Here is an 11,214-nt window from a genome sequence, read left to right as displayed (position 1 = left end):
GGGGGGGGGTGGTTGGAGGTTGTTGTTGCAGTGGATCTGTAGAGGTCAATGAGACGCTGTATGTGATATTTAGCAACACAAATAGACCAGGCCTGAGCTCTCTGACTGTCTGCTTCAGTGTGGTGAAGGTTTTCATTCCCTTCCGGCTTGTATTTCTCAGTGGAGTGGGAAGCCAGTGGAAGGTCCCGTCTAATCAAATGGAGAGGAAACCCACAGTCTCCTTGTCTGAACAGGGCAGCCTGGTGTTTATATTATCTCCCAGACACGCTTGGCTGCTCACACAGAAAACCTACAATACCCATATTTGGCCACACCGTCTGGACAAAGAACCGAGTTTGCCTGGATCTCTGCGTTTGCCTTTACTGCAGGTTTTGGAGGACTTTCATTCCAAAGCGATGTGTATGATTTATTTATTTCTAAACTTGAAATTATCTTGACTAATAAACTCCAATTAGTTTGATAACATAACATCATTAAATCTCATTGTACCTAAAGCAAATGTACAGTTTTGTGGAAGTAAAACCTCAGCTTTAATCTACCTGCAGGGTTTGAAAGCCAATTACCCCCCCCTCCTCCTTTTTTTCTCTGGCAATATAACACTTTCAGCATGAGAAGTGTCAAGAAGTTCAGTGAAGATTCAAAAACAAATGCCAGACACAAAATTAGCTGTTGTCCATATGACAGATGTGAGCACCAGATAAGTACGGTATACATCGATGGAAAATCACAGGTGTTCAACTTCTTCCAGACAGGCACTCTCCTTAATTGAAATAAGGTTTCATTTTTACCTCACACCCTGCTCCACTGTGTTTTCTCTCCCACGTCTTTGTTGCAGAGCCGGAAACTCCCGATAGCTTTCAGTTCATCTCCTGGGTGTGCGATAGAGTCTAGAATGAGTGCTAGCCAAGGGGTGAACGTTTTTTAATAAAAGTCAAAATCCCAAACCCACACTTTTTTTTTATTTTTTATTTTTTTCAGCGCTGTAATCCCTCGACTGAAGTCTGTTTATTGGTATTGTGAAAGTGTCAATAAAAAATCCCAGCATTTAACAATGTTTGCATGGCGGCTCTTACGGAGGAAAAGGTCACTGTTTTGCATGCCCTCCAAGCAGGAAGTGAACAGTTTCTCCTCGCCGTTCTCCTTATTTCGTCTCTCGCACTTTCTACCAAGTAAACTTATACTACTCTAAACACCTAAACGTCTACGCTTGAAAAAAAAACCTCTACCTTTCTCACCCCTCTTCGCCTCTGTTTCATCAGGATCCCGATAGATGTGGACGCTCAGACCGTTTTCGCTTCCTTGTCCCCCGAGGGCGTCCTCATCATCGAAGCCCGGCAGACGCCTCCGTATTACCTCTTCAGCAACGAGGGCTCCCAGGGTGGAGACACACAGGAGGTGGAGGCCCTCAAGCTCGAAGAGGCCCCTTTGGTCTAAACCTCCACCTCCTCAAAAACATAACAAATCATCCTGCACAATTAATTACAAGTTTGATACGAAATGTGTGGCCTTCAGCTTCATGTTGTTAGACACCTGGCATACAAATGTGTAAAAGGCAAATAGGTAAGTCCTGTTTGATGTCCTTATTAAAGCTGCAGAAAGAAAAGTTATGTATAACAAGCAGAGTGGTGAAAAGCATCCTCTCCCTACTGACACAGATGCTACAGATTTGCCCTATTGCCCAAATGACATTCGGGTACCATTTCTCTTTCTTGTTAGATGTAAACCCAAAATTCCAATGTCCAGAAGAAACTTAATAAGTCTATTTTTAACTTCATTGTGTATTTTGTTACAAAATGATTACAGACCCGCAGGTTTGATAAACATACAATTTCATATATATATCTTCAGAACTGCGGTTAGTGTTTTTAAATGACGATGATTTTTTTTAAAGATCACAAATGCTACAGTTACAGCTGGCGGAGCCCTCGGTGTGTTTGTTTGTGCAGCTTTAATATTATATATGGGTATATCTTGAGGTTATGCAACAGCTGTTGGGCCACTGATACATTACATGTCATAGCATTTTCAATAATCAGTAAGTTAATATGTATGTAATTCATTTTGCTGAACATTGCATCCATTGTATTGTACGTGATTTCCTTGGTAAAAAAAAGACAAATGTGCCTTTATTTACTTGAGTGCCTTGACTTCCTTCAGTGCAACAGTTGTTTATCTTTTGAGTTAATGAATGTCACATAAACTGACAAGAAACGAAAGTGAGTTACCTTTTGTGATTTCATTAGATTGAATTGTGTGCATTAATACTGTATTCTACCAGAGTGTATTGTAAATATACTTCAATATGTGCCAATTCATTATAAATATGAATCTGAAGTGTTCCAGGTTTTGCAATATGGTTTTCATTTGTTTCTTTTCTATCTGAGCATTCAGGAAGATGGCTGCATGCTGTTTGGAGCGGACAGACTGACTTGTTTGCCAAAGACGTTTTGTTTGCTGCCTTTTTCTGTCTATGTCTTTGTATTGGCTGATGCAATAAAAATGTCCAGCCAATCTCCCAGTGTGTCTTAACATCTGTGTCTTTTATTGAGAACAGTGCCACTCACTGGCCTGATACCAGGGATCCAGGGAGTAGGTGGTGTTGTTGTTGGATAACAGAAGGAATTGGCCAACAGATTAGCGGAGGGTTTAGTTCTGGCTTAAATTGGCACTGCTGTGTGCTGCAGAATGGCCCGAACACATGGAGGCAGCACTGCCAGAGCTTTTATATGCAAATACACAAATTGGGGCAGTTCCTTTGCATGTTGTGTGATGCAAAATAATGTAATCTTTTATGTGTACTGGAATCAATCAAAAGGGATGATCAGTTTGAAAAAGTTTCCAAACTGGAGTCACACGAAACGACAAGGTCTCCACAGTTTTGGATGTTCAAATGTGTTGCTTTGTGTGATGTGCCAGCTTACATGAACTGTATTTATTGGTATTTGATGATGTGTGGACTTGTGCTGCACTAGAAACCGCGTAATTGGGCAAGTTACTCATGTAGAAGTGACCAATGCACAGCTGTGCAAATGCATAGTATCTGACTAATGTCAAAACCTCTTACTTTTTAAATGTCACACTTATATTTTCAGAGGTGGCTATAAATGTGATCACTTATTCATGAATAGGTGCAAATTCCCACATTCATTTTATGATTGAGAGAAGGGCAAAACATGTAGAAGTAACGAGTAACATCAACACAGTATTTAACATTGTCACATGCCATTGCTTTATTGGAGCTCCAAGGACAGCAAGATTATATAGCTATTATATTTACTGACTAAAATGCATATGTAGAACTGGTGCAAGGCAAGCCTTGCAGGCTGTTTCAGCATTTTGTCAAAACGTGGTGTGTGCAACAATATTTGTGTTTCTACTCAGTGTGTTCTTGTTTTATGTCGGGGGCCTCCAGGTCCTGGCTTGGGACCTCGCTTGGTGGACTTTTTCTCAGCGCCATCTCCTCGGCATGGGTGATCTCCTCAGCAGCCCCCCCTGAGCCTGCCATTACCTGGATCTCGCCACCCACCACTGGATCTTTGTGCTCTGGCTGTTTGGACGGATCTGTGCCTGGGTCTTCTTGGATTTCCTGGGCTTCATGGTGCTTAGAAGAATCTTGAAGATTCTCTGTGCCTTCTCCATCTCCAGGTGTTGAAGGGTGGTAATCGCCAGCTGGCTTTTCGTGGGTCTCTCCCTCCTGGTCCCTCCTCTCTTCATGCTGCTGAAGCCCAGCTGTGGCGCTGCCAGGGTGGGCCTGATCACCAAGATCCTTTAGTGCACACTCTTCCCCATCATCCTCTGGAGATGGAAAACATGGGGTCTCTGGTGCTCTGCAGCTACCTGGCTCTGTATCAGACGCTTCTTTCTCCTTTTTTTCTCCAGTCACATCCAGCTCCACCTGGTTTTGTGCATAAATATGTAGAAATTGCCATTAGTCAAATGAAATGATTAAAGGTTAACTAGCTCAGCTTTTATGCCTTGAACACTTGAACACTGAACTTGCATGCTTTTCCTTTCATAACGTGAAACTCAAGAGGGATATTTAAGTAGATGCAATCAGCAGATATTGTTCAGAACTTGTTTTGAAAATCTCCAGTATAAAGCAATGGCTTGACATTTTGGGAAATTTGTTTTTTGCTGAGAGTTGGATAAAACGATCCAAACCACTGTCATGTCTGTCTCGTAAATTGCCAGCAGATGGTTAGCTTAGCTTAGCTAACATAACGACTGGAAACGTAGAAAGAGCTCGCCTGGCTGTGTCCTTAATTCACCTACCAACACCTCTAAAGTTATATCTTGTATTGTTATCAAAACAAATACAAAAGTAAGTAAGTAAAACCTATAGTTGCAGCTTTAATTGTGACAGCTGCTCTCGATCAAGAAAAAGTCCAGCACATAACCCTTGCAACTTTTTTTTGTGTGGATTAAAAAAATGATGTAACATTTTCATCTGTGAGCTTTACAGGTACTGGGAGGCCTTCAGACAGAGCCAGACCAGCTGTTTCCCGCTGTTGTAGTCTTTATGCTATGCTAACTGGCTGCTGCCTGTAGCAGCTTACATTGTGGTACAAGTGGTGTTGATCTTCTCGTCTCACTCTTGCCAAGAAAGCAAATAAGCATATCAACTAAAATATCAAACTGTTACTTTAAATGGAAATAGTCTTCCCAGTTGTGATCACCTTTATGGGAATGATAATGGCAGTAGGAATGGCGGTTTCGGAAATTGGAGCCTCCACAGACAGGATACCATCAACAGAAAGTGTGGATACGATTTTGGTAGCATCAATCTCTGCTGGGAGTCTGAAAACAACAGGATCCTGTTAACAATGTATCAGCATACAAAGTGCCTATTTAATTTTTTAATTTTTTCAGATAAGTGAGAATTTTAGAGATTGGATACTGTAAAAAAGAAAAAGAAAATAAAGAATGCTACATTCTTGGCAACAAACTTTGTTTAGGGTGGCTTAAATTTTGGGTGTGTCATCATCTCCCGTTAATCTCAGTGTTTACTTAACTGTACATGGTACATACCTGTATTTCCTTGAAAAACATCTGGCAATAAATCCATGCTCATCCGGCCTCTCCTCGTGTTTCCCTGGGAATGGATTACCATTTATGGGGAAGAATATAAGGACACCGAGGACTAAAGCAACACAGAGAAACCGCTCAACGCAGAAATTAATTTCTACCACAAAGCTGTGATTTCCCTGAGCACATAATTTAAGCAGCTTTCTAATTTTTTTACATATAGTTTCCTTTTTTTCAGTGTTTAGCTTTGCGTGGTTTATTCTGTGAACTGTAAAAGAAGTCTTTTTACTGTGACTGTGAGATAATACTAGATAAGGAAAAGGTTATCAATACTCTACTAAGAGTAGCAACTATCCTGCGTGTAAAAGTAATTAACAATGTTAATAAAGTGATATTTTACAGCTGTTTAATCAAGAGAAGTGTAAGCCAACACTGTACCTCCAACCTCCAGGAGTCCGTCCCTGACGCTGAGAGAAATCTCTGAGGGAAAGAAGTGAGCCACTTCCAGGCTGACCCTCCACTTGTACAGCTCCTTGCAAATCTTCTGGCTGGGATGATGCATCGACCCAGAGATGTAGGGCACAAACAGTGGAGCGGGTATGTACCCTGGCCAGGAGCAGGCTGCCAGACTCCTCTGGAGCCGGTCCACATCCATCCACCGAGGGTCTCCTGGCTCCAGGAAAGGCGGCAGGCCAACATCTTGAATGAAAAGCCTGCTGGACTGCCACCATTTCCTCAGGGGGTACCAAGAGGCTGCCCCATCGTACTCACTGCATGACAGCTCTGTTTTGGCCTGTTCGCTCATGATTCAAGAACTAAAATTACACACAGAAAAACAGGCAGCCCTTTTTTGATGATAGTCAGCAAGTAACTTTTCGATCCTCGGGGTTGGCTCACTGAAATTTTGGCAATTAAAATCTCCTTATTGAGTAAGGGAATGATAAAGGAAAGTTAAGGGTGGTGAGACGGAGAAATCCTTGAGGAGCCTTATATACGGCTCTTGTCTATTTTAGCACTTATTAAGCACTCATGCCGATCCCATGAGAAGAGCGAGTGGGCATGGGGTGATGGGTGTGGAGGCTGTTACCTCTTGCTGGCCTGAAGAAGGCAGCAGACTAATTAGTTGTATTTTTAACTTTTAAGGGCGCTATGGCAAATAGCTAGCAGTTGGCTGAGGCTAATTTATGTTTGAACTGTTGCATCTGTTGCCTGAAGACAGTACTTCTCACATCCCAGTGAACTCTATTCTGTCAGTGGTGACTGGGCTGCTCAGTGTTGTCATGAGCCAGTGAAAGTGTCTCTTCCACTTGTGTTTCACCCCTCAAAGGACACAGTGGCTTGTCTGGAGCATAAAATACCTCTGCTATAGCCTGCGAAGGACACAAAATGATCTGTTTTGTGTTATCTGAAATGTTTCTGAGGCATGTGTGTGTGTTGACTGTACAAAGCTCCCTTCCACTCCATTTTTCTTTCGCTCGGCAGTTTCAACAGGATTATTATTGTTCCCTCTTTTATCAAGTGTGACAGACTTGTCAGTGTTTCATTTTAAGAGCTGCGTGCCCTGATATCTTGGCATTCTGTCCACTGGAGCACAAAACAGACTGAACAGATGTTTCTGACACTTTGTGTGATGCCTCACCCACAGATTCTGTCTGTAGGATATGTTGTGAGAGGTTGAAGTGGGTTTCTCTGCTGCTGCTGCTGCTGCTGCTGGAGTCGGTTCCTCTGTTTCAATCATCAATATCCATTCTGTTCGTATTAAAGGCACACATGCCCACAGTGCATGCTACTTTTCAAAACTATAGTGGGAAAATACAATTTGGAAAAACTGGGTACGAAAGATTCAACTTTATTGGTGAGATCATTGACAAATTACTCAAACATAACCGTTCAAGAGGCAGTCACAAAACTTTACAGGTATGTTGTTAAGGTCAAATAAAGGCCGAGTACCAAAATGATAAATGGGTAGGAAGTAAGGAAGGAGCCCCCCACTTTACGCCCCTGGCAGCGAAGCTTTCCAGCAATGTCTCCACGCTGGCCGAGCCCCACTGATGGCGGTCTGTCCGTGGCTGCAGAACCTGGAGTTTACCGCCAGTGTTTCAGTTTGAGTGTTAAAAGTGTTTAGTGCATATTTTAAAAGGTATTTACAGTATTTAGAAGCGGGTTGCATACTAGTTACGCTAGCTTTCATGCTACATAAATAAACCGGACAGAGTTGTTCCTCATCTGGCGACAGAAACCCTGCTGTCCCCGGCCGTCCTGTTGGCTCAGAGCTCCACAGGTAGGCTACAAATTAGTTTCACACCAAATGTATCGCAAGAAGTGAGGCGAGTCGAGGGCGCAGATTCGCCGCTGTGTGATGCAAGAGAGCACACTGCAGCGACAGATTCGAGAGGTTGTAATCTAAGAATTGTGGTTGTACTGAAAAAGTGACTGAAGTGAAAAAAAGGAATACGAGTACAGATTATTTTCCACAAGCTTTCAAATCATATTCTACAAGTGCTCACATCACATCTACGCGCTCTCACATTTTGCACCATATTTACCTTTATATTTTTAGCCTGTAATTTACGACTTTAAGTCATGACTCACGACTTGGTAGCGTTCTAGGCAAAGTCACCACAAACCCTTCTAGCTAGCGTTAGCGTTAGCTAGCTAGCAGCTACCTACCGTTGACGTTAGCTAGCGTTAGCTGATACTAGCGATTTCTAGTAGGGCCTATACATATTTTGGACTTCATTTAATAAACATAACCTGTAGTACTACACAATTGCATGTGCACTGTTTTTATTACAATGTGCAGAATTACTTTACGTTGCCTATTTATGTCTATTTATTTCCATTTCTCACTGTCAATCACCGGCGTCTATAGGCTACAGAATCAACAGGGGTCGCCATTGTTGTCTATGTGCGTGTGATGTCAAAACTGTAACTGGGAGTACAACTAGTTCACAACTAGTAACTTAAGGGTTTGACTGCCGTTCCAGGGCACTTTCATGAAAAATGTGAAAATATGAGTTAGGCCTACTGGTTGCCTGGAACGCAGCATTAATCTCGGTTTTGAGTATAATGACCACACGTTGCTGTACTGCTTCATCACTTGGGTGAGAGAGGTAGAAATGTGACAACAGAGAGCGGAGACTGCTAGCTATGAAAAAAAATACACATAGGTCTACGTAAAAACAAATAGTGCTTGTGTGAGTGTTCTCAGCTCCCCTCTCTCAGGCTCCCTCATCACTCAATATTTCCCACACTGGGTGTTAAATAGTTAGTTAGCCTAGATAAGTTTAAACACCTTAGATATGATTATTTTATTGTAAACAAAAAAAGAGAAAGAGAGGAGAGAGGGAGAGCCTGTATGAGGCAATAAGGACACTGACAATTATACTTGGTTTACATTTCTGAATGTGCAATTTTTTCAGCACCATCCAATTAAAATGTGACTGTAAACTAAAATCAAACAGCGCATTGTGGTTTCTGTATTTATTACCAAAGCATTTATTAGTAAAACAGTTAACATGGGGCAAAAGAGAAAAATTGCATTGCAGGTCGATTTAAATTGTGCGCGCCTAAATTTTCTGTTTTAGTCAGGGGCTACAGTGCTCCTAGTCATTTTTATGTTTTATTTTGGAGCCCTGTGGTTGATGCAAGCTGGGGCGGCCTTAAATTGCTTTACAGAATGCAGTAACTACATTTGGTCAGAACTGAGTTTAAAAAACATTAATGTCAGATTTAAGTCTTAATTAAGACTTAAATCTGACATTAATATTTTACAGTAGGTAGTAAGAATACTATGCTGGAGCCACACTACTATAACTACAAACACCTCCTCTGGATTAGAGTCCATAGGGAGCGCCGTTGCCCTCCACCACTTACAGTGCTACTGTCAAAAATGTGACCTCTGTTTTACTATAAAAACAATATTATGCCATTTAAATGTGTAATTTTAACACAGTTCAAAATGTAGCCATTTTGCTTTTGTGTGGCAATTTTTTTAATTAATTGTGAAATGATTAGCCTAAAACACTACTATATCAAACACCTCAGCCTAAAACAAAGCATTAGGCTTAGGCCTAAAACTTTTTTATACTACTAGGTCGTGATTCCACTACGCCTCTGTATCACACCAACTAGTCAGACTTTCATCCACCTGTTAGTCCTTCATAATAAAGTGGTTAAAATCACATTCTGCATATAATCAACTGCCAACCACAAACTCATTTATTATAAACCAACCAAACGAAGGACTCAAGTGTTAATATATTCATGGGGCTGCAGAATCCATGATAATTTATATAGGGCATTTTACTGTGGTAATAGGAGTGTCCACATACTGTTGGCCACATGACTCTTACTTCCTTGTAGGCTGAGCGTCATTGGCCGTTACCATGGGAAACAGAGGTCGCAGGGCAAAAACGCGTGGAGCCAAAGTTTGTCGACATGTTTGTACACTTTAGCCTGTGATATATCACTGTTTCTTTACAGTTTGAATTTACTTCTTCATTCACAGACTCATGATTAATCGAAATTCCACGCTGGATCCGTTACGTTTGGGTACAGTAAAGCCTGACCTCGTTTGTGAGCAGACTCGTCGTGCGCGGGCTAATACCGGGCGTCCGGTTCGGAAGGAGTCGGACTCCCGGGAGAATCAGGACCGCCGAAAGCTGCAGCTGAGCCGGTGGCATGCGCCCTGGAGGTCGAGTGAGGCACCCTCACATCTGGATACTCAACCAATGATCCGCGGCAATGTGGGACAACATGTGGAAACGGTATTTCAGTTATTATCCTAAAAACGGCACACTTTCACTCAAATTCAATACATATTGTTTTGTTTGTCTTCTTTGTGTGTAATGGAACGAGGCTTGATAAAAACTTTCTCTCAGATGACTTTACATTCCCATCCCCTGTAAACACATCATTACCAAATCATGTGGATGCCTTGCATCAGGATTAACTTCAAAGATGGCTTGCAGTTTATTCATTTCACCTCCCAAAAAATTGAAGGAACCTAGTCTCTCTCTCTCTCTCTCTCTCTCTCTCTCTCTCTCTCTCTCTTTCTTTCACATACGCACACACACACACATACACACACATTTTTACAATTTCTGATTGATCCCATCCTTTCTGGCAGCTGAGGGTCTTCACATGATCTGTTCTGCTTTTACTACCTTGAACTGCTAATGCCTCTCTCAAGTTATATTTCCATTTCATTCTGTATATATGTTTGGGATCCCTTTGATTTCATGGCAGTGCTTATACCTCTCATTCATCAGTAACCTAAGCTGCCCCCCTCCCCGGGCTACACAGAGCAGTCCCATCCAAGACCATTTGCTCTTTAATAGACACATACCGCCCTCAAGCACATCAAGTGTGTCACAAATCGAAAGTTCTAGCCCAGATAAAAACAATTTTTCGAAAATGAAGTCACATTATGGGACACACACCCATAGCCCAGTTTACTTGAATCATCCTCACTGTGCGATTTGAGGTGAAGAGGATCTCAGATGTAGTTTTGAAGGCCCGGTGGGCCCTCCAGAGTCAGCTTTCATAATCGGTAACACAGACGTTGTGGCTGCTCCCCCAAAGCCTGTTACCACTAACAAATGCATTTGAAGTAAGACATTGCCAATTGTGCAAGGATAACAGTCACCTATGCTCAGGGGAGGGCTCAGCAGAGGCTAGCCACAGCGAATCATGAGGCTTCAAACAGCCCGCCATGTAACCAGGGGGTATTAGCAGCTAATGCATCATGGGTGATTAAGTGTCAAATGGCTGGTTTGTTCCTGTGGACACTGGATTCATCATAGTTATTGTGGGGCTGGCTCAGTCACTGAGGCTGGCTGGAAAATAGAGAGACGTGGTCCATATCAAAACTGACACATGCAAATGGGGTGGCTTATGTATGGAAATGTATTTTTTGAAAAAGCCGTTTTACAAGTTATTGCAGCCAACAATGAGTCAGAAATAATTTGGAGTGATGCTTAAACCTCGATCTAACATAAAACGGTGGTATTGGTCGAAGAAATGTTTTCGCAGAATTGGTTAAGCCATGCCTGTTGCCAATCCATTCTCTTTATGGCTACAGTGAACCGGAATCGCCCCGTATACACTTTAAATCCCCAAGGAGGGTAAACAAGGCAATCTCATCTTCTGCAGTTTCCTGCTCTGTTATTGCATTTACAATGCTTT

At 42.1% G+C, this 11,214-nt stretch overlaps 3 protein-coding genes across 6 annotated transcripts in view; 2 read left to right on the top strand and 1 right to left on the bottom strand.

Moving 5' to 3' along the window:
* hspb8 (heat shock protein b8) overlaps positions 1-2,515 on the top strand; it is a 9,969-nt gene extending 7,454 nt beyond the window's left edge. The window contains exon 3 of the mRNA XM_032517132.1: positions 1,260-2,515. Coding sequence (XP_032373023.1) covers positions 1,260-1,434 — 175 coding nt within the window. The 3' untranslated portion in view covers positions 1,435-2,515. The remainder of the gene's footprint in view (positions 1-1,259) is intronic.
* An 858-nt stretch (positions 2,516-3,373) lies between these two features.
* si:dkey-1k23.3 (heat shock protein 67B1) lies at positions 3,374-5,862 on the bottom strand. The gene is made up of 4 exons (XM_032515910.1): positions 5,464-5,862; positions 5,029-5,092; positions 4,677-4,797; positions 3,374-3,895 (listed from the first exon to the last, which is right to left on the bottom strand). Exons 1-4 carry the CDS (start codon positions 5,828-5,830, stop codon positions 3,374-3,376), a joined length of 1,074 nt encoding a protein of 357 aa, XP_032371801.1. The 5' UTR covers positions 5,831-5,862.
* Positions 5,863-7,057: 1,195 nt separating this feature from the next.
* Positions 7,058-11,214, top strand: part of LOC116690296 (coiled-coil domain-containing protein 60) — a 34,892-nt gene continuing 30,735 nt past the window's right edge. For 3 of the 4 annotated variants that reach the window (XR_004332224.1, XM_032517130.1, XM_032517128.1), the window contains exon 1: positions 9,422-9,794. Coding sequence is in view for 3 of the 4 variants with exons in the window: in XM_032517130.1 (XP_032373021.1) it covers positions 9,540-9,794 (255 nt within the window). In the remaining variant the exon portion in view is untranslated. Of the gene's footprint in view, positions 7,307-9,421; positions 9,795-11,214 lie in introns of those variants that run through there. The other variant, XM_032517129.1, reaches the window with a different exon arrangement.

Source organism: Etheostoma spectabile, chromosome 5 (genome assembly GCF_008692095.1).
Source record: "Etheostoma spectabile isolate EspeVRDwgs_2016 chromosome 5, UIUC_Espe_1.0, whole genome shotgun sequence".
NCBI classification, from domain to species: Eukaryota; Metazoa; Chordata; class Actinopteri; order Perciformes; family Percidae; genus Etheostoma; species Etheostoma spectabile.
Note: the sequence above shows the minus strand (reverse complement) of the source record. Positions and strands in the feature narration are given on the sequence as shown.